General features: G+C 35.7%; 1 protein-coding gene across 1 annotated transcript in view; it reads right to left on the bottom strand.

Moving 5' to 3' along the window:
* The window catches only part of LOC121734137 (ATP-dependent Clp protease ATP-binding subunit clpX-like, mitochondrial), a 34680-nt gene extending 13201 nt beyond the window's left edge, over positions 1–21479 (bottom strand). Inside the window, exons 1-2 of the mRNA XM_042124562.1 lie at positions 21042–21479; positions 3971–4093 (exon numbers count right to left, since the gene is read on the bottom strand). Of these exons, the coding sequence (XP_041980496.1) occupies positions 3971–4093; positions 21042–21114 (196 nt within the window). The 5' untranslated portion in view covers positions 21115–21479. The remainder of the gene's footprint in view (positions 1–3970; positions 4094–21041) is intronic.
* Positions 21480–25026: the final 3547 nt, after the last annotated feature.

Genomic DNA, 25026 nt, shown 5'->3' with positions numbered 1-25026 from the left:
AACATATAATACATTTGATAGGACATATTGAGAAGCAACAGTTAAGATTCCAGTTTCCTTAAATTTTTCTCTAAGTGAAGTATTACGGGCTAGCTTGTAGATTGCCCGATACATAAAGTATCTACATTATTGTTATTTAAAAATAAATCAATTTCTAGGTCCTTATTTGACATTCCTTGTATATTTTGATGCATCAGCGTAAGTGAATTAAGTTTATTTTGAATTAAATCTACAGTGCTACAGACTTCCTCTGTTGTCTTATTGTCTAATTTAAATTATTTTTATTTGGAACATATTTCAAGCTGTCATTAGATGTCTTATCATTATGACCAAACTGCTCAATAGAAGCAGCTGCCGTCCTACTAGCCAAGTTCTTGGCTGAATTTAAAGATAAAAAATTAAATAGCGTCCTTGCTATAAGTCATGTAAAATAAAACGAATTTGAATTTGAATTTTGTTGAATTGACATATTCGACTAAATAACGTTGGTCTGTCAATTGCATAGGATTTGGGAATCAACTTCCTCGATGGTACTTCGTGAGTTGTGACAAAATATCTCAAGGGTCAGAACTCAGAAAGTAATAAAACAAACGATATATTATTCTGCGAGTCACGACTTTCAAGTTACAACATATTTGAGTTTTGATGAAAGGCTACCATTAACTTTATGTAATATGAAAAATTTTGACCAATGAATCACTTCTTACAAATAAATCATGATAAGCCCATAATTTCAATAGAAACGAGGTAGGTATGTTTATAAGATAAAACCCTGTGAGGTAAGAAGTTCTCTCTACCACAGAGAAAGTTCGTAGCACCAATCCCAATCGTTTAATTCTTGAGCAAGATTGGACTGAGGACGGTACTCTAATCCGAAAGCGTCACAATAGATCCATTTGAGTCGCAAGGACGTCAAGGCTCTAGCCCGCCCCGCCCCGAAGTCCGAACACCCAAAAAACCTGTTAAAATGTGGTGGTAGCTGCCGAACCCAACAGGAAGGTCTTTCGACCAAACAAGTTAGTATGCTCGGCCAGGAAAAAGCCCAAAACCGCGATTCAGGACATTGGTATGCTACATTTTTGACTTTATACATCCTTGATATTCTATGAGGCAAGGAATGTGTAGCGTATTTCTTTTTCTCTACTTATTAATGCTAACACTTGTAAAAACGCTACAGAATCACGGTTGAGGTATAATTTTCTTCGAAGGAGAATTTGGACTATCGGCCATCTTACATCTATACCTGCCTTTTCCCTACGACAGGGTATTGTTATTAAGAGGTGATACGGAGTCAGGAATATTTGACCCTGACCCACCGGTAAGGCCACAGAGCCCACAGTAAAGGTGACTGGCGAGATATCCTACACGATTATTATGTTCTCGTTATCCTTGCTCGCTAATTTGGAAGAGGTAGATAAAGGTGTTGCTTTAAGCCATTTTATTACTCAATGGATAACAATTAACAGTAGCGAGTTCTTGAATGTTGTGTTCGCCTTAAGAAGTATAATAATAGGTACGCCTACCGACGTCAAAGTGCCTTTAATAGGAAAGATGCTAATAAGCTAGTTGATCATTAAAGGTGTCAGTTGTGACTATAGCATATAGCTTATTTCATTGGTAAGTTTTGGCATGTATACTTTTTAATGAAATTGATTTGAAAACGATCAGACGGGTCTCCAAATCAGGCGACACGACATTCAACAATTAGGCTGGCTTCGCAGATATCCGGGACACCCGTACGGGCTGGCAATATGGCGCCCGGAGCGGGCCAGGCCAGCGCATGACCTCTTAACGATGAAAAATAAACAAAAAATTAACAGACCCTGAAAACTGACCACGTAACTAATTAGCTAATGAACGGATAGATCTGCGGTCAGCAGTCCACTCCGCGCTGAAAACGTGCTTCTAGCTCACGTGTTACATTGACAAAACACGTTCGGTACGGACCTTCAGCCAGCCTCGCCGTTCAGAAGGTTACATTCATAATATTATGTTTATACCAGATCTCTACTAATATTATAAAGAATATTGTATGTTTGTTTCTTTTTTTAAATAGGTTGTAAAACTACCCAACCGATTTTTGAGCACACTAGCACAGCTGATATGGAGACAGACCACGGGAGAATGTAACGTGGCGCGCGGCTGATTTTATCGTATATATGGTACTTTTCGGGTAAATCAGTTTTTTGACCAGTCCAAACGCGTACCTATGAAAATTTATTGATTTATTTATTTTTATAGACTCACCAACAGAACAGCATTTGTGACATTTTTGTACTTACATAAAATTTTTTTACAGATAAAATGAGTTCTAATGACAGGTGAAGTACAGCGTGCGTATGCGACAAAAATTAGACGACAAAAATAGGAGAAGTAATAAGTTAATAACAATACATAGTATGATTTAAAATGAACACTTTATAAAAACGTTGGTGTTACTCGTACTACTTCATAAAAACGAATTACTGGGGAATGGGGATGTTTAATGGGTGCGGATGTGAATATTCTCAACATTCCTGTAACGAACACCAGATCACCAGATCAGCAGATCAATTCCACAATCTCAATGACTATTAGTTATTACGTATACGTTAAAACCGTTTAATAACATGTAAATGTAAACTTTAAATCAGGCGTTAGAGGTCGGCCCTCGGCGATTATGATTTAATATCGATTATATTTATGTTTAATTAATCAAAAGCAATCAAAATTAATGATGCACTTAATTTTTAAGGTTCACCAGCACCCAATTTTACCTATGCTCGTAACTATAAAGTGAAACTGAAGAAATTTTTTATATATAGATTTTATCTTGAAGTAGAGAAAGAACAGACACGTGTATAGTAGAGTTAGAGTGTAGACTGTAGACATTCAAAAAGCACAGGCTACATTTGCTTCGTATTACAACTTTGACATCTTTTACATATTTCTATTACTGAGGGGGCTAGTCGCAAACAAAATTTCGAGACAAGTCGAGAAGCAGCTTTGTCGAATAGGAGTTAGGATATTGTTTAGCACGTGCAGGTCAACATCTTATATTATGACTGACAAAGTCGTCACCCAGTCAGGTCAACTAGATAAGGCCTTATCATCACCAGTTACCAGGCTAGCATAGAGCGAAATGTTTATACTCTCACGTTCAGACGATTCAGTTGCGTTGATAGTAGACTCTATTACAAAGTGCATACTTTCAGCGAGATAATACACATGCAGTCGTAATATGCAATATCTAGATCCTACGTAGTACTTACATAGTTATCTTGTTTATTATTAAGTATGCAATTAATGCTCCGTGGAGTTTCTTGCGCAGATTGCATTTGATAATTTCGGCAGCGAAGTAAGAGCATTTAAAAATGTAATCGACGTTAGAAATATAATATTTATTGGATGCAGCTTGACTACTTGACTAGAGGCCTACATTCTTCTCTATTTAGTTAGTCTTTAAGCCGCTAGGAGCAGGACATCACAACAATTCTAAAACAGTTTTTACACGTGTATTCAGCCTATTTATTTACAAGAAATAAAATTTAAATTAGCATACCCGCTTTCGCACGTTAGGCAGATGCGACCATGTCGGCTAACTTTGTTACGCCAATTTCCCTAGAATGGCAAACCACTAGGGCCTGATTACACCTACCGAGTAGAATGACAGCGCCCCTCGGCCCAGCACATCCATAATAAACATACCGAGTGCTTGGCCGAGAGCACTGCCTCGCCGCTTAACTCGGTAGGTGTGTTATCAGAGGCCGTACAACAAAACCGTTTTGAGACTCAAACCGGAATGCTACTAGAGTAGGGCACACTAACAAACCTGAAATGACGCTGATAGATTAGGACGCGGCTTTGTGATTCGATCGTTTGACTCTCAAAACGTTCTCGTTGTAGACCTCCATTTGTAGGCTCCACGTTGTAGGCTCTTACCCCTATTTCTGTTCCTTCTATAGTACTATGTAGATGCTATCCAACTAACCTGCGCCGGCGCCGTCCTTAGCCGGGTGCGGCGGCTGCTCCGGCGGGCTCTTGCACAGCACCGCGCACGTGCTGATCCCGCGCGGCCCGGAGCGCCGCAGCGCGCGGCATGTCTGTGCTCCACCTGCAACCAGAGAAATGTGATGATGATGGTTTCGATATCTGTGGTGCTGTTGTACATTTCGTACAGTAGAAATTGTTTTGTTTTGATAGAGTTAGAAATAAGTACCACCAACAAACGTACTACCATTCTGTAATTTTATATCTAAGCTAAGAAATCTTTAAAGTTGAATGACTTTGTCTGTTTGTTTATTCTATATATTTTGTTGATTACATGCACACTGAAATAAAAACCAGTCTCAAAGACAGGGCAGACCACAAGTGATGTCAACTGTATGTAACTTGTGAGTAAACACAGCTGTTCTACATTGGATATTATCATGTAAGTACATATTTTTAATTTGGTTTGTAAGACATTAGACAACATTACAATTATTTTCTCACACACCTACTTATTTATATTATAACTTATAACTAAGTAATAAAGTTCTGCTAAAATAATGAATTCATTGAGTTTTTGAAAGTATAAAATTCAAGATATTATAAAACAAAGATAGGAATGCCTCAAGGATCATCACTTGGTCCAATTCTTTTCAAGGTGTACACCGAATACGCAAGTTAACTAGTTTAAAATAAGTAAGGTTTTGTGCAAAATTATGATAATGTTGTATCTGGTAACAACCGGTTACTCTCCGACCTTGGACAAGGTCGAATGTGCGGACGTTCACCGTAAGGGGATCGTCACAACTTGGTTAATAGATGTCCGACAGATTCTTAGGCCCCCTGCACATTGCACGGGTCTCCTTCATAAGCAAAAAGAACGAAGGAAATTATGATTTTGAGGAAAGGGAAGACTTCGGTTTATTAAGAGTACAAAAAATATGGTGTAACTTAGAGAGAAATATTATGAGTTCTACATCATGAAAATTACAGTTCGAATAAGGAAAATAAATTCAATATGATTTGATTAGGCTTCATTAAATGACAATGAGGGCAGGGACATACGGTACGCACAGTATGCTAGACATACTGGGACACATTTAAATTACACCGAACGAGTAATTTAAAATTTGTATGTATGTGGTAGTTTAACCTTTCGATTGACATTTTATTCCGAAAACTTAGCTTAGCCTTTCTTTAGCATACTGAATATACATAGACAGAGGCGCGAAAACTTTAAAGGTTACAGGAAAAGGATATAGATTGCAAAACGCAGTCAGCTTTCAGCTTCAAGTGCACCTCATTAGAATGACAAGGAAACGCGGTGCGGACTACGAAGGTAATCCACTTTCCACCCATTGTTCTGATCGCGGTGAAACTGAGAGTGAATTATATTGTTCGACTGCCGACTGCAGACCCACTTTCCACATTTATAAAAACCGTTCGCACAATACTTACGACGTTTGTGACTAGACGGCCGAATTCCGAGTCTCCTTGACTCCTCACTGGATGACAATTGACAGTGTCCTCAGTTGACGGACGACAATTGGGAGCCACTTAGTTTGAGTAATACAGTTGTTTATCAGTATCTAAATTCGGAACGTAGCCCATAAAACAGAAGACGACCGGGTACATAATAATTCGCGGGGCACAAATCGTGGTAATAAGTAATACCTAATGGGTAACATGAATCACAATTCAAACTTGACCGAAAGCGAGGCACGTAAATACGATGAAGATAGGAAAACCGCAAGGAACAATAACTTTCCCTGCAATAATAACAATATCCTGCCAAAATTCTTAGAAGAATCGACCACTGAATTAAATGCCTACTATATTGAGTCGTCGCATAATCATATTTTGTCTCCATCTGAAATATATAAGAATATTCAATGTAAACAAACAAGACGTTCACAGTGTATAGTCTCAGAGTCTATTATATTAATACGTGAGCCAAAAACTTTGTATCACTTGACGAAAACTGGGGAAACGTAGGTGAATGAAATTTTGCACAGTTATAGTTTATATGGTGAAGGAGTGCATCGAGCTAATATTATAGTGAAATTATGCTTTTAACAAATAAAACATTACACACACTACAACACACACTAGGAAAAATGAAAGATTTTTGAGTGACAAGCCTATACATACGAATTATACTCTTTATTTATGGTTGAAGTCTGTTGACAACAAGGTGAAAAATTGAAAATGGATTATAATTTTTCTTTATTGAATTTTAGATACTATTAGACGATGCTTACACGGCCAATCTGAGATCAACTGAGTCCCAGAGACAAGAGTTGAAAAAAATATGATAAAGTCAATATTTTTTACGAAATATAGGTACTAGTCCTAATGTCGTTGAAACTAAGGTCGAATTTCGACCATTGGGCGATCTCTAGTATACAATAATTAATGCTACCATTTCGAGGTACCTACTCACAGTATGTACACACATTCTATCGCGCATGACTATACGGTAATACTTTCGTACCAGATACAATAGGCAATTGGTGAATGTTCTGACCGTTGCATAAGACGCGGTTTAATAACACGGTACCATTTACCGCGTTACGCAACGCCGCCAACTACGATGGGAAGTGTATCACTTGAATAATAAAACAACGGAAATTCACATCGGATATTCTCCGAAATAGATTTACATACGAAATTGATGTAAACAAAGCAATTCTCGAAGGGTCATCTCTTAGATGCTCGTGACACGGCTGGGTGGGGATTACTTACAAACGGTAAAAGTAGAGTTTCTATTTGAAAATGTGAAGAAGGTTCGTTTCAGAAAGGGCTGGTTTGAGAGGAATGGAAAAACACACGGTCTCGAAGAATAATTGAAGTATGGCTTTTGCGCTGTATTTTGGGTGACCGAGGAGTTAAAAGATCGACAACCCAATTCTTACTCCTTGAGTAACATCAAACATGCGTCCCAAATCCCAATGCTCCAGTATTCCTTTACCGTGCAATTTGTTTGCTTTGAAAACACAAGCGTGTTTTTACGAACAATGTCGTGACTCGTGACGTGAGGAGCAGCCCTTATTATTTTTTGCAAAATAAAACACACTTTCACTATAAGTTCGCGTTCAGTTTCCCTTTTTACTTTCTCCAAAACGGTCTCGGATCTAAGTACTGCAGATGGCGAAAGCTATAGAACTGGATTCCCGCCTGCCTGCCTCTACTCGATCAGATTGTATGCTAATACTCCAGTCTCCATTGCACGTAACATTACGTATTGGATACGACCTTCATGGGCTGGTAACACCTTTGTTACTGCCACAGTAACCAAAACACTGGGGCCTTCCTCAAAGGTAGGAATTTGCTTTGGTCTAACACAAAAGCGGCACCAGCCAGTTCAGTCAAGACGACCAATAGTTTATGGCTTTAAAACGCTGAAAATGTATTATACAAAACACAAAATGCATTGATACATTCAACGGGCTCGTCACGACTCACGACTCACGGGTGTTTTGTTGCCAAAAGATAAATCAAACAATGAATCAGCAGAAATCGACTTAAAAACCGCAGCCAAGCTTTTTGTACGAAATGCCTTCTAGAAACACTTTCGCTTTCGAGTAATGATGGTATAATGGCAAGACGTCAGACTTCAGAGCGATTAGAGGCTGCCAACAGTGACAGAGCATCTTCATGCGGCCTGCCGCCTGCGGTAATCGCCATTCGGAACAGACTCTGATGAAGATGCGTAACCACGGATAGGAACAAAGTGGGAAAAACACATCTAGCTGCATGCCTATCATTTATCGGATAAAATTATATTATGCCTTAGATTCCTTGTTTGTCAGGTTTTGTTTTCCCGAGAATCAAAGTTTGGGAAAGATTTTCTACAGAGACTGATGTTTTTTGGGTTAAGAGTTTAAGACCTCGTTTCGTAATATTTAGTCATAGATGGCGAAACTTTTGTTTACTACCTAGGCCTTACAAAGTCGCATCTCCGCGCCATTTCTGAAAGTCTAGGCGGGGTAGATTAACTAGAAACCAACGCAGATCGCAGAGCTAATGACGATCTCGAAAGAGAAACAAACGTTAGATAACGCAAACACTGAACATGGGGGCTCTCAAACTCTCGCAATAAGCTAAACCTTTTAACTTAGAAGCTCTTGTGAGTAGTAAGTGGCTATAAGGCAGTACATAGACGAAGTTACAGCACGGATTAGTAAATAGTTTCTACGATAGAAAAGTATTTACTTAATTCAATGTTCAGACCAATTAATTTTAAATGTTTAAATTAAACATTTTTTTGTCAATAGGGGGTTTAAGCTGACGGTTGGCCCCAACTGGAGGTTGCTGTGGATAGGAAGCAAAAGAAATTGATCGATATATTGTATGTCATACAAAATGCAGAGGGACATACTACCACCCTCAGAAAACCGAAGCCTAACACGGCCACCAATCACCAAGTAAATGGTTTCTTTCCACGAAACGATAGAATCTTTCACTTTGTATCTGAAATCTTTCATAGTTCTATAATTCTTATGCATTTCTACTGTGACGGCCACAGTAGCTAGTCCTAGAATGGCCACAGAAAAACACTAGCTTATGCCCTAGTTACTAGTAGAAGAAAGAAGCGCTCTATCAAACGATCGTCTATTTATTTCCTTTCCGGCCCCGTCGCGCTCGGAAGTGGTACAATTTGGTGCAACACGCATCCTCACTTTCCGCCACGTGCGGTCCCCCTTCATATGCCAAGATTGCCAAATCAATTGTTTCTATTGACTATAATTGTTATCCTACGTTGCCAAACGTTACACGTGTTGCTGAGAATCTTGTTTGTTAATTATTGACTATTGTTCTATTGAGTACAGTCGACGATTTCCGTTGTACACTTTCCAACCTTATCATTTAGCAATAAGGTACAAATGTAGATAAAGGCAAGCGACTGTACACATTACACGTAGGAGTTGTACACGTGTGTGAACACATGTATGGGCTCTGCTACGTCGTAGACGGTAGAGTCACAGAATATATATATTAGTAGTAGTAGAGTACGATTTTATAACTAGGATCAAAGAACGAGCGACTAATCGCCTGATGAAATTGACAACATGGCTCTTTGCTGGCCACATTTGAAGTTTTAATACTATATTATGTTTGCGCAAAGCCTTTCTTTATGGCAATCAATATGGTATCTATCCCGGCATGACAATCTTGTCACCAAAAGAGAGTAGTACTCTTGATTTAATGATTGTCTTTTGGTTTCGGGTTCGTAGCAATAGATCCAGCTTTCATCAAAATCAAAATATTTATTTCTAAATAGGTAAACAATGTTAACACTTTCTTGGGGGGGGGGGGGGGGGGATCACAGGGGACATGACCCCCCCCCCCCCCCAAAATCTAAGGTCCAATTGAAAAATCTCAATATCTTGCCAAATAATAAAAGGAAATTTCTGGATATCCCCTAACCATCACTGCGTCCGACCTTAGACAGCTGTCAACCCAGAACAATCCGAGGGCGCTGATAAAAAAATATATATTATCGTAGTGACTGGTGAGTGACACCAATTTTGTTGACATCGCGCGCTATAAACTGAAGTCCACGGGCAACAGCTAGTCAAATATAAAACTATTATAAAATATACGTTGGGTTACTAAAATTTGATTATTACTATATATTATAATTGTAGGCACTGCGCGTGCGCACACTAGCTGGTCAGGAATTTTTAACAACTTAAACATAGTAACTTGTGTTTATTTATGTGTAGTATGCAGTTTGTTTGTAACAAATTGGTTTATTTGCTATGTTTGTGTATTTTTTATCTTTTTTTTGTATTTTAAAGTCTTAAATTGCTTTACTGAAATATTTCTTTGACATTTTTCAATTGTTCATATTTATCAGATTAATAATGATTCTGTCACAGCGGTTAAATCAGTACGTAGATATATGCGACGAAAAAATCTTGCGCGCGCGTCACCGCCCGCTTGTGAGTCCCTTGTGATCTGCCCCTTTAAAGTGGTACTTACAGTTCGATACCTAAAGGCGCGAGTGGGACAGGCCTGTTATTACTATAAAAAAGTTTTCTATTAGTAGCTATAGTAATTAAAAGAAGATTATTTTATTTTCTAAAATGTGACAATCTTGATTTCGTCAGAAAGGGTGCCTCTTACGCGATAGAAAGAAAGCGCACATGTAGGCACCTATAATTGTAGGCAACTAGCACTGCGCGGTCGGAATTTGAACTTTATAGTATCGTAGCATGAGTTGTTATTTTTTTAAACGGGTTTTACGAGTGGGAATTCTGTTGGTACTACTAATATATATTCTGTGGCTAAGATTGCTACGTCTACGCTTAAACTCGTTAACAGCGGCCTGCCAAATTTTGCTGTGTTTTCTAATAAGTATTACGATCCCGGAAGACGATTGACTTAAATGAAATTGATATTTATTTAATCATTGTATATTTATCTGATATTTGCCTAACGGAAAACACGATTGACTTATTTTGACTCGATATTTATATTTTTCGAAATTATGAATCTTTCTGGGCTTTTCGACAAATATCTGTTACACTTATTGAGTGACTATCATTAAATAACTTGCACTACTACAATCACACACTAGGGCCGGTATAAATAGTCAGAACTTAAGATGCGACCCGGTCTCAAGACGCGGTTCGGCTCTGTGATTGGTCCAAATTATTTCCAGCCTAACCAATAATTGTAAATAGAGTCACTAGGTGGGGCTAAATTATGAAAGGCTAATAGCAGCCTACCAAAGCTTTGTTATTGAGTAAGCCCACAACGAAAGTCATAAAAATCATTAACTGAACATTTTCTCGCGTTAAGTTATTTTTGACGTGTATGTAACAAGAGTTTTAGATTTTCATGATCACCAAAACAAAACTAATGACAAAATATGAATGCAATATTATACTACATGACTACATGTTACTAAAGAGTTCTAAAATTGAAATTGTAACGAGGAAGCCGGCACATACAATTCCCGATTACGTATCATATTTTTTGCAATAAAACTACAGCAATAGAGATTATTTCATGATTGTTAATTTGCATTGAAAAAAAGAAACATTACGTGAGTATGTATAACACGTGTTGTTAGTTGATAAAATTAATTATATTGTGATAACAATAAATATTATGCAGCTATCAGACAAGTCACAAGCCTATGTTTATTACAACATCATATTTTTAGCAAACTTAGGTACTTACTCTAAATTTAGCGTATTTTGTAATCTATGTCTATTAAGGCATAACAAAAACATAAATCGTATAAAATTTGGACATTTCCATATAAGGGCAGGTGTGCGGGCGGCCTTAGATCACTTTCACTCTCCGAGACCGAACAATTTGAGCGCATAATCTGCGCAGGCGCCGTGCATTTCCAATTTCGAAATCTGTCAACGGCGCGACGAGGCGATAATCTTTGCAAGCCGTAGTTAATTTACCTCTAGAATCACCTGTATGTCAACGACATTAGAGTCACTTTCGTAGAAACTCGGAGGTGAAGTAAATGTGAATTTACGTGGAAATTCTGAATTCATTTGTCGTACTGATTCATGCAATTTTTAGGGTAAGTTTGCACCCAGATGTGCAGATGATGGGCTTTTTACAAAGCAGCTATGCGCAGCGTAGCGCGGTAATAAGATAATAATAGGCTAAATGCTATCTATAAATCTTTAAATATTGTCAATAAAGTTAAAATCACTATCATAAAAACGCAGCGTCGCATTGCATAATATATGTAGTATTTAGAGCACACATTAAATAATAATTCATCTTCTAGCAATCCTAATACCATTTGTTAATTGTTACGTCATATTATTGTTCTGCTAAGTATTTAGAGATTAAATAATTTTAATATTACAAGAATTATATTACTAGCTGTTGCCCGCGACTTCGTCCGCGTGGACTTCAGTTTATAGCGCGCGATGTCAACAAAATTGGTGTCAAAAGCTTTTATAAAAAAACCCTGGTACCCCTTAAATCAATACAGCTGTGCAGTGTGCAAACAATAAGTACTTCATTTTTGTATGTTAAACTTTATATATTATGCCAAATTTTAAAGCTTATTTAGCCCCCCAATTACACAACTTTACCCATAAACTATTTATCATTGATAGGTTTAGCCCCAATTTCACCAACGTCTGTTAGTGTTAACAGCTTGTTAAAATATCCTGTCTTCTCTTTCATTCATATGAAAAACGAAACAGCTATCGTGATACTAATTCGAGCATTAACTTTAACAGTCGTTGGTGAAATTTGGTCTTAAGGTTACGTCACTGCCTGCACAGATAAAGTACTGAGTTATTTAATACCGTAGAATAGATATAACAATCGAAAAAAATCGAGACTTAAATGTAAGATGATACCACCTCTTATAGAAAGACTTTTGAGCAAGCGTCAGCGCGATGTAGAAGACGCACGGCGCCATGTATTATGAATTTTTTGAACAAATTTACGACCCTTACAACCCTTTTTTCCAGTAAAAAAATAGCCTATGTCCTTTCTCAGGCTTTTGACTATCAGTATACAAAATTTCATTACAATCGGTTCGGTAGTTTTGGCGTTTGGCGTGAAAGCGAGACTGACAGACAGACAGAGATACTTTCGCATTCATAATATTAGTACAGATTATGTGCACACTGCACAGCTGTTTTTGGGTATTTTGATTAATTAAGGGCCGCGCTACACCGGAATGGCAGCGGCGAGGCGAGCACTTTCAGCGCTGCCATTCCGGTGTAGCGCGCTGCGCGGCCCTAAGAGGGGTACCACTTACCAGGGTTTTAAAAAGTTTTTAAATTTGACACAAATTTTGTTGACACCGCGCGCTATAAACTAAAGTCCACGCGGACGAAGTCGCGGGCAACAGCTAGTTATGAATAAAAACAATAATATATAATAAAGTAGGTATGATTAGTTGTTATAATAATGAATTAAAAAATAAAGCGCCATCTGTTTTCATATATTAGAATTAAAATGTAAAAATATTTTCTGGATGGAATATAGGCCAACACAACACACTCGAACTCCTTAGAAATGCAGTAGGAGTTCTATAAGATAAGATAGATTGATTATTATTATAGCAAGTGATAATATTATTAAACATAATATTCTAACGTATTAAAAACTATAAACAAAAACATAATAACTAATAAGTATGATTAGTTCTATGTTACAACGAAGTAAAATAAAGCGCCATCTGTTGAATCGTATTAGAACTAAAATGTTCATTGCATCGCGTCGATATATTTCTGGATTTTTTATAATATTATACATAAAATATATTTAAGATTTTTGAAATATTATTTTCATACACATCCAAGACCCAGGAACATTGAAAACTTTTTGTTCCGCCTGCGGGACTCGAACCCAGGACCCCCGGGATGAGCGCTGGCCACGCGCAATGCGAAGTAATTTTCATCGATATTTTCATGGAAATAAGATATTTTCCCACATCAAAATGTAGCCTATGTCCTTTCTCAGACTCTAGAATAACTGTGTACAAAATTTCATTGCAATCGGTTCAGTAGTTTTGGCGTGAAAGCGAGACAGACAGACAGACAGACAGACAGACAGACAGACAGACAGACAGAGATACTTTCGCATTTATAATATTAGTATAGATATAGATTAAACTGTTGCGCCGATTGTAACTATTATGTTAATTTATTTGTTTACAAAACAACCTTCAGTTAATGATATTGAACTATTGACAAATGGTGAAAATATTCACAAAGTCTCAAGGTTTGGGATTCTGAGTTGGGACGCAGCAGCCAGCAAGGGCGAGCGAGTGTTACTCGGAGCGGGTGACTGCACTTCCTGCTGTTACATAAAGTGATAACTGATAACTTCCTATCATATAATGTTTATCCACATTCACTTTTCAATTTACATCTTTAATAACACCTAAACGGTTGTCGTAACAATTCCAAGTTTAAGGCCAATTAGAAAATGTAGGAAGGCCTCAGTTTTTTTAATATTATGTAAGTAGATAATATATATGTCGTAGGATGATTTGATAAATCGAAGTTTCGCGAAAATTCTAGATTTTTCGCGAAAACACGAATAATTAGATAATGTTGATTAGATTTTTCAATCTTACTGACAAAGAGTAGTGTTCTCGCGAAAATACGAGTCGCCTTAGTACGATTGCGAAACAAATCGTTAGTTATTATCAAAAAAAATCACTGATTGGTCAATATAAGCGCCTCACAACAACATCTTCTCTGATTGGTTGAAGGCTTGACGTTTTAAATGTCAATTCATTGTCATGCGTTGCGCGTTGTTTTGTTTGTAGTTGTTTTTGTAAGCGAGCTAGCAGTTTTTGATATTAAATGTGTTTAAAATTGCAGTTGGACTTGAAAATAAGTGCGAAAAGTTATCTCAAAGTGTGTCTGTAAATACAAAATGACTGATACATGTGAAATTAGTGCTGAAAGTTTAACAGAACCAGAAACTAATTCTGAGGTTATGTCCTTTATAATTAAGATACAAAAGAAAAAATAGTAACCAATCAGAATAAGAGTTGGCCAGTAAGCAAAAATCAAGCCAATCAGCGTTAAGATTGTGCAATGTAACTAAGGCAATTCGCGTTTTCCAAAAAACCAAAGAAGAACTACCATTTGTGACCCAGGCCCGACATGAACGAGACATATCTCAATTTTTTTGTTATTATAAAGATAACTCAAATATATATTTGTTATATTCGAAATCAATGGCTAACACCAAAAATATTAACTTCTGATTTGGTTCAGGTGCCATACTATATCATTGTTTTAATAACTATTTACCTACATCGTTTTCACATTGTTTTTATGTAATTCAGTGATGATTTAAATAAAAACATCACGCTATCGAAGTTTTCTGAGCGCGTCGGTATATATACGACAGCTGAAACGTATCACGTGGGCTTCGGCCTAACCGGGCATACCACCTCGCTCGGTCGGAAGATCTTCCTTTGTGGCGGCCACGCAGTCAGAACTGTGAAGCTGCTGCACGGAATTCTGTGAGTCGGATTGCTGCCGTGCGTGGCCGATGTTACGTGCTGACCAGGAGAGATGTGCTCTGCTTGCTGACCGGTCGGTGTAGTGAGAAAGCCCGATGATGTCAATGCGGAGTCGCCCAAGCCATGGTACATCGCGGCTAGTGGACGAGGTACTCGATGAGGCGATGCTGGCTGGCGCGGTGCGGAGGGGCGGGGAGTGATGATGATGAAGGAGGCGTGTTCTGTCGAGGGTCACCAATGTGGGATATATGCCACACACTTATGACGTGTCACGTGTGCGCAACTTTCCAGCGTTCTTTTACCGTGGTAGCATATGTGCACTGTGCAGTAATATTCTTTTATGCAGTTATACCATTTTAAATATGTTCATCAAACATATTGTAATTCGTTTGGGATAGATAGAGTATAGATTGGGTCGCGTCTGTGACATCATATTGCGTTAATAAAGTGTGCATCTAAATAAGCCCCGTGTGCTTGCGCCATTAAACATTAAAAATATTACCTATAACGCAAATATTTTAGCTCTACTGGAGCTTAAAGCTTAATAACTGTCTGTATTTTAGTTTTGTAACGATTTAGTGTCATTTTAATTGATAACAATTGCTGGTAATCTTAAAAACAATCGTTTTTGTATGCCCTAGGAAACAATAATCATTGAGCGATTTAAACATGTTAGCCACTAATATTTAAAATACTGTTTATGTATATCCGTTTTACTCATTATAACAAAAAAAAATAGATATGTTTCGTTACTGTCGGGCCTGGGTTAATTTTGTATGGGCCGTGGTAGTTCTTCTTTTTTTAGGATAATTGAAAAATGTTATCACCATTATCTAATTATCCGTGTTTTCGAAAAATCCCTAGAATTTTCGCGAAAATTCGATTTATCAAATAATCCTACGACATATATAATAAATAATAATCTAGTTCAGATAGGATACATTTTGTCATGGAGAAATGTACGGTTACTGCACAATATACTTTTATGATTTGCGCGTGAACTATTAAATTGATTTTGGTATTGAGATACTTTGAGTCTCGCGAAGGACAAGCGATACTTTTCGTCCCGGAAAATGTACGGTTCCCACACAATAAACTTTTATGATATTCGCCAATCTATTTTGATGAAATTTCGCATAGAGATACTAGCTGCACGCGGTGCACGGTGGCACTCAAAAATAAACACACTTTTTTAATCATCGTTTAGACGGGACAACGTCTGTCGGGTCAGCTAGTATATATTATTGGTTAAAACTTATTTTTTTTTATTTAACAATTTATTGCACTTAACACATTTAAAATAATACTGATAATATGGAAGAACAACATAAGGGTGATAAACTAATGGAAACTGCAAAACTAAAATGAAAATTTTTAGTGCTTGTTTATCTAAAAATCAGCCAAGTGCCAGTTGGACTCGCCCATGAAGGGTTCCACAGCAGCAATAAGGTTTATTTTTATGAAATCAAAAGGTTTTTAATTGATAAGGTATTTCAATTGATTTAATGAAAGTTAAATTAAGGGTTACCATTGATGACGAACAAAAAGAACTACTTGCTAAATCTCGTTCAGACCAATTTTCGTTGGTTGTTTTTATAGTAATGTACATCATATTATATTTTTTTAGACTTATCATGCCCCTACTTTAGAAGTTAGGGGGGGGGGGGGGGGGACGACGACGACACACATTTTACCACTTTGGAAGAGTCTCTCTCCCAAACTATTCAGGTTAGAAGAAAATGGTATTAGTAGCCTCAATATGATTTTCGAAGACCTATCCATAGACTCCACACGCATAGGTTAGATGATTTTTTAGGGTTCCATACCCAAAGGGTGAAAACGGGACCCTATTCCTGAGACTTCGATGTCTGCCTGTCTCCAGGCTGTATCTCAAGAACCGCTATGGTTAGAGTTCTGAAATTTTCACAGATTGTGTATAGATCGTTGCCGCTATAACAACATATACTAAAACCAAAATAAAATTAATATTTAAAGGGGGCTCCCATACAACAAACGTGATTTTTTTGCCTTTTTTGCTTGATATCAATAATGGCAACAGGTAGGCACTAGGTAGACACTCACAAAGGCCTTAATTATATATGTTTACAATATTTAAGAATAATATTAAAATAAGATAAAAAGAATAAGGGGGGGGCTCCCATACAAAAACACAATTTTCGGTCTATGATATAGACCAAAAATTGTGTTTTTGTTCCGAGGGTTGAAGGTGTGAAGGGTTTAGTACTGTTATAGAGTAAACATAGACTCTATGTTTGCTCTTTAACAGTACGGAACCCTTCGTGCGCAAGTCCGACTCGCACTTGGCCGATTTTTTTTTGTTTCAGTTGTACCTATGGATTTTTATTTTGTTTTTATTTTTAACCCCCGACAAAAAAGAGGGGTGTTATAAGTTTGACGTGTCTGTCTGTCTGTCTGTCTGTGGCATCGTAGCATCCAAACGGGTGGACCGATTTTGATCTACTTTTTTGTTCGAAAGCTGACTTAATTGAGAGTTTTCTTAGCTATAGTTCATCATCATCAGCCTGGTCCGTGCTGAAGAATCGAGGTTCATCTGGTTCGTGAAGGGCCAATTAGCAACTTGCAGTCGTTTGGTGGGCTTTATTGCATTCTAGTTCGTGACATTTATGCATATTTACACATTAATGGAAAGTTGACCTGGTGCTGCAGCATCACCTGGTAATCAATAGGATACCCAACTCCTCAGAAACTTAGAGCAATGGTTTCGTGTTTTGGTTTTGCATTTTAATAGCGACAACTAGTAAGACGTGGATAACCAATAAATTTTTGCATGCTGCTGCTGCAGCATCACCTGGATTCTATAGGAGCCGAGCTCCATATGAACCCAAAGTGGAGGTTTCAGGTTTCGACTCATATTGACGGCCTCATACAAAAGGACATTCCTAGATGGTATTGGGATATAATATGATCCCTCTTGATAGGAATTATTCTGCACTATAACCAACACAAGTTTAAAAAGCATGAAATAAAATTAAATTAAGAAATTAAAAAAAAACCCGCCAAACAACTTTAAAAAGTAATGAAATAATGTATCCCCCGACACACCGTGACAACAATTATGGACTAAAATATCACTTTACACTTAGGAATTATTTAAACTTAAAGTCAGTAAAATACATTATTTCATTACTTTTTAAAGTTGTTTGGCGGGGGTTTTTTTAAATTTCTTAATTTAATGTATCAAAATCTTAATGTGGTTCACAGACTTAATCTACTTACCAAGTTTCAATAGTATAGCTCTTATTACTAAGTGGCTGTAACATACGGACGTACGGACGGACAGCCAGACATAGAATAGAATAGAAATCGTTTATTTGCTAAAATAAGGTACAATATTATGATGTTAGTCGGGTAAACAGTCCTCTTATTTTGCCTTTGGATGGCGTGCAAATTTTACAAGTCACTTAGGTACAATTAAATAATTAAGAGTTATAATTATTCACTACAATTCATTTTCTTATCTTCAATTATTATTTTCCTAATTTAATATGTCTTAATAATATCATTGCTAACATCGTCAATTTGTCCTATAAGTATTTATAAAATAAACAATACAATTTTCAGTCAAGTAATAATGTGGATTCATTATATAATTTATTTCAATATGATTATTATTATTATAATTATTATTCTTTTTAAGTTCTGACTTCTGATAGATAAATAATGTCAAACTATAATAATAATTATACCTATAATAAAATAATAAATTATAAAGTTAAATTCACTGTCATTTACAGACATGACGAATCGAACAAACGGTTCCATTTTTTGTCATTTGGCTACGGAACCCTAAAAACTATACCTGGACTGTACTAAAAAATGCACAGTAAACATCAAAATCATTTTAGCGGTTTACGTGTGCAGCACTTTAAATATTAATTGTGTTGTATGGATTTATCACTTTTGAATTCACTGTTCTTGCATGCAAAGGTTAGCATTGTTCATTTGTATTTTGCATTCAAACAACTATATAACTAGCTTCAACTATGTAATTAAATACAACATAATTGTTATAAGTGCTATTTTTAGTTCAATGCAATTAATTAATACCTTATGCAACATTACTTTATCTTTAAGGCGAGGACAAAGCCCATTTTGTTATTTATTGACTCCCGGTTTACCTAGTTCCAATATAATAACAAAATGTAATAAAATAGAGGTATAGAATAACAAAATGTAATGAGATATAAATCACAATATTTAAAAGGTTTTAAATCATAAACATTCTAATAAAATGTAATACTTTGGCTGTAATTAATTTACAAACTCACCTCCGACAAAAGTCTTTATCATCGAAATATAAGTATTATAACTAGGATAACATACAGTACATTTTATTTGAATTTGAATTTGTATTGTAACGTGTAATTTATTATTGTAGTGTAATGCTGTGTCATACTGTTGAATAAACGTTATTATTATTATTATTATTAATTGTTAGTGAATCTATATTAAAAAAAAGTTCTGAAATGAACAATTTTGTTTCTTAATATTTATTTCCAAAGATATTTAAAAAAACACATGAAAAATAACATTGAGAACATCCACCCCTCGAAACTACAATTTTATGCTAAGCTAAAATAGGAATCTTATTACGATATGTATACGACTTCGGTTGTGTGCAAGGTTATCGTTTTGGAATTGAGGTAAGCAGTTATTAAGAGGAGACACTATGGCCATATTTAGGGTTCCATACCCACAGGGTAAAAACGGGACCCTATTACAAAGACTTCGTTGTCTGTCCGATTTTATATAACCTGTTGCTGTTACAACAACAAATACTAAAAACAAAATAAAATAATTATTTAAGGGAGACTGCCATACAACAAATGTGCTAGGCATTTGAAATTTTAAAAAATGTCTTAATTATTTGTCTACTTTAATAATTAAAAACAATATTAAAGTAAAATAAAAAGGTAAGGGGGCCTCCCATGCAAAAAACACAATTTTTGGCCTATTTTGCTCTATAACAGTACGGAACCCTTAGTGCACGAGTCCAACTCGCACTTTATTTATTATTCCTTACTAACACTGTCTCTATTTCCTCCCTGGATAATGGCAGTAGAGTTATAATTTTTTTCCTGAATATCTATGGCCACTATTAGCATGTCCCTAATTCTATTTCTTTCTTTTCAAAATTTAATTATTTAAAAAGATATACGAATGATCAAAACCCAAAGTTTTGAACATTCATGAATGTTCATAACTTTGGGGTTTGAACATTCATATATCTTTTTTCAGGTTAAAGGTCAGATTTTCCACTGTGTTCAAACATCCAGAAAACAAATTTGGCTAGATGTGTCCTGTGTCCCTATGTTAAATATTTTGCCTTACTTTAATTTTTAATTAAAAAAGTACTTCCATTGTGAGTATCGCAGACACAATAGATTTTCAATCGTTGTGCAACAGCCTTGGGGATTGATGGGTTAAACAATACCATACAATACTATGAAAGCCATGCACTAAACACTTTATTGTATTGAAACATAAATTACAAGAGAGAGATTAATTAATGAACCTTTTTCATAATTGAAAACTTTAAAATCTTAGAAGTAACAATACTTACTTACATTAATAAAAATATCACGCTTTTGTGACAGGAATATTGTGTATTTTGCAGTTCATATAGTTGTTCTCAAATCAGGGTACAATAACCAAAACAAATTTTTGCAAAATCAAAATCACAAGTTTTTGCCTCTTATTATGAAGAGGCCCGTCTTATTACTTATTAGATTGCGACGATGTTGCAGGTCACACTTCACATACTGATAAGGTATAGGTTATATTTGTGTATTGTATGATTTAGTTCATATTGGCGTGCTTCAAATCGAATTTAATCGGCGCCCTGGGACTTTTTAAAGCGTGATTGACCTTGTGTATTCTCGTCTTCCCGCTGATACGGCCGAGGATTATCTTGCGCAATCTCCAAGTCTCAAAACACGGCAAATGACGTTCGAAAACAACCGTGACGTATTGTTGTTAAACAGAGGTTACGTGTATCTGGACCGAAGCCAGCCGTAGAAAAACAAGGAGCGTAACTCACCCGACGTGAACTGCGACCCTCTCCTCGCGGCGATCCTGCCCACGGACACGAAGCTCAGTCTGACGCTGCTCATTGTGAGGTCTCAGCAGCTTCGGGGCATACGAGCGATGTACCCGCCCGACGCGAACCACCCGACAGTAGTGCAGCCCGCTATCACGAGATAATCCGTTCGCTTTGCGACTTTATTGTATTTGTTTGTCAGTGAGAGGTCTATTCTGTCATGACGCAACACTTTTAATCAACAACACCGATATTATGATTGGCGAACGAAACTACGACCAATTTAGTTTTATTTGTTAGCTATTGGAATTTTTGTTAAGAATATGGCCTGATATTTAAAAATACAAATTTTATTTCACAGAGTTTAATTTTGCGGCCATACTGAACACCGATGTTCACACTTCACAGCTGATTTTGATTTGAGCTCGGTGTTGCCAACTTTTTGTATTTAATCCGCGATATTATGTTAATTAATCACTCAGCAGTCGGCACTCTCGTCTGAGGAACATAATAACTATAATGGCCCGGCCGCATCCCAATTCCACGAAAACTAAGTGTTATGAGTTTGTACGTGTCTCTCTGTTTATCTGTGAAATTGAATTGATACTTTATGACCTAGGTGTGCTGTGAAGATCGCAAGATTTACCTTTTGAAATATTATTAAGAATTTTCCGTGCATCACAATTTTCCACATAAATTACTAGTTGTAGTGGAAAATCTATAAAGCTGGCAGCACTAGTGACCATAGACAATATTTTGTTCATAGAGATCGGAGAGTTTTTTTCTTTTTTGCACATTATGAGGCTAACGATTATCACAGTTAGGGTATGTTATTCGAATATTCGAATACTTCGTTTATTCGAATATTCGACGATTTTATTATTCGAATATACGCCAAATTATTTTTCGAATAATTCGAATAGTAAAAATATTTTTTATTTTTGTTTAAATGTTATCAAACATAAAATAACATGGATTAAGAACATTAATTAAGTAATTTATTTCAGAAAAATAATATAATTTATGAATATTCTCATCTTTAATGAGAATAATATTATAATATACTAGCTGTTGCCCGTGACTTCGTCCGTGTGGACTTCAGTTTTGTACTTTATAGTTGTTCCCGTACATCGATTGAGTCGTTTACGCGCAAATCAGAGAAGTATATTGTATGTAGCGTTGCCAGACCTCCCGATTTTGGCAGGACGTCCCGATTTTTTCATCAAAATTAAATGTCCCACGCGGGACAGGCTCAGTCCCGCTTTTCGGGGGAATCCCGAACGTGGGTGCTGAGAAAGAAAGGTGCGTAATGAAGATAAGAGTGTGGGAGATAGAGGGGTGGAATTTCTTTAGCTACCGTACTTGCTATCTATTGCCACGTAAACGTTATTTTAACACAACTAAAAAGATAAAAAAATTCAAAAAAACTTTTGATTTTACACCTTTTTTACTTTGTCCCGCTTTTGACTGAAGAATCCCGCTTTTTCACTCAAAAAGTTCCAAATCCCGACTCGGCTCAAAAAAAATCTGGCAACGCTGATTGTATGGGAACCGCACATTTTTCTGGGACAAAAAACGAATGAAAAAATAATTTTTCAAATCGGACCAGTAGTTCCTGAGATTAGCGCGTTCAAATAAGCCCTTTCAAATAATTTCCCCCATTTTTTCCACATTTTCCTCTATTTCTTCGCTCCCATTAGTCTAAGCGTAATAAAATATAGCCTATAGCCTTTCTCAATAAATGGGCTATCTAACACTGAAATTATTTTCAAATTGGACCAGTACTTCCGAAGGTTAGCGCGTTCAAATAAGCCATTTCAAATAATTTCTCCCGTTTTTTTCACACTTTTCCCTTTTCACTTCCCTAATCATTTCTATTTAGATTCCCTAATCACAGTCCAAGATTTTAATCAAGTTTTAACTTTTAACTTTATATCCTAGATTCTAGAATATGCCTCAAACCTTTATAAAAAAAATTAAATAAATCTATTTCTTGATTGAAATCGTAAAAAATGACGTTTACTTTAATAGAAAGCAAAATACCTACAACGGGAAATATATCTGAGGCCAATGGCCATGGATGATGAAACGTGGCCTTAAATATTTATAGTCTGTATTAAGTTATCTGGGTGTGTTTTAGAAGTAGGTACTATCGGTTTTAATTTATGGACAATGGAGATTTTAATTGGCTATCGGGGTGTCCTTAGCCATGTTTATTATACTGCTCAAAGTTTACAAACACACACTCTGTTTTATGTTTTTTATCTGTGTGGTTGCTATCATTGTCCATTGAGCAATTTGTAGAAGTGGACAGAACCATGTAATTGGTGCCTCAAGGTCACACTCAACATACACATCGATACAAAACTTTTCCTTCTTTTTATATTGTTTTCCGTAGCTTTGATCATAACATTGTAAATTGCCAGTGGCAAAGGTACTTAAAAAAATTGACGTAAAACTAAAACAGATTTTTTAAAATATTACTTTTACATAATATTATTATTATAAAATTAAGAGAAATATATAAGGTAAATGACTAGTATATTGGATAGTACCAGTCATTGGAAAAAGCACCAAAACACAATATTTATTAATGTTGCTCCCATACAAGAAACGTGATTTTTTTGGCCTTTTTTGCTCGTAATCAAGAATAGTATCAGTTAGGCACTTGAAATTTTCATCAAATCTTTAATTATATTTGTACTTTAATAATTAATAATAAAATTAAAATAAAGTAATTGTTTAAGGGAGTAATTGTACAAAAACACAATTTTTGTCTACTTTTGCTAAGATAAAAAAAAGATATAAACAATGAAATTTTTTGAAATCTCTATTAACAATGTTATTGACTATTGTATACAGAATTTAAAAAAAATATATTACTTTGACATTATTATTTTTTGAATATATTTTTCATCGGTCGAAAGTACCCAAATTTGAGGTTTTTCGAACCTTTAAAAATTCGTATCTTTAAAAATATTAACTTTATCGTAAAAAGTCATAGGACCTTTTTTATTGGTATTTCAATAAAGAATATTTATTATAACAAAGAATATTAATTTGTTCGGTTGAAAAATAACAATTCCTTGCAATTGTTTAAACAATGTTTGTTTAAACAATATGGCACCGGGTTGCGCTCTGGCAACATGCATTTATATCATCAGGAGGACAATTTGAAGAGGATCGCATAAAAAAATTGAGGTGGAATAGTTTTCGGTACTCATGCGCCGACTCGTGCTAGTCTAAGATTAACAAAAACCCGTTATTATGAATAATTATAACATTTTTGTAACTATTTTGAAACACTTGATTAAATTGTGTTACAAATGTAACGTTGTAAACTCAGTTTAATTTCAATTGAATATAAATAATATGTTTATTCGTAATATTCTTCATTAACAAAGTAAAACGGAAAAAATGCAAACTGTAATGTGATTGTTAAAAAATCTTCAGACTATTTATTATCAATTGTTATACAAACATGTATAACGTAATATATATTTTTCTAAATCTTAGCAGTAAATTATGGATTGAGCTAGATTAACAAAAAACCCGTTATTATAAATTTAGTAACTATTTTAAAACACTTGATTGAATAGTGTTATGAATGTAACGTTGTAAACTCAGTTTAATTTCAATTGAATGTAAATTAATTAGTTTTGATTGATTGATGCATAACAAAATGTTTTAACTTTTATTTTACGAATTCAATTGTATCTAAACACAGTGTTTATGATGTAACTATGTATTCTAGCATTGTTTGTTTAAAAAAATAGACTCATCGAGTTTCTTACGCCGGTTCTTCTCGGTGGGTGGGTCAGCGAACCGGTGGCAGGGACTTTATATTGACCAAAAACAATAAATAATCATATTCGTCAAAATTTTGTTTTTATTTGTTTTATAGTGTCGGATTTTTATGTTTCAAAGACTTTGTTTTTGTGAAAATTGTGTATTGTTATGTGAACTAAACTTAACAAACTCAGTT

Source organism: Aricia agestis, chromosome 15, assembly GCF_905147365.1.
Source record: "Aricia agestis chromosome 15, ilAriAges1.1, whole genome shotgun sequence".
NCBI lineage: Eukaryota > Metazoa > Arthropoda > Insecta > Lepidoptera > Lycaenidae > Aricia > Aricia agestis.
Note: the sequence above shows the minus strand (reverse complement) of the source record. Positions and strands in the feature narration are given on the sequence as shown.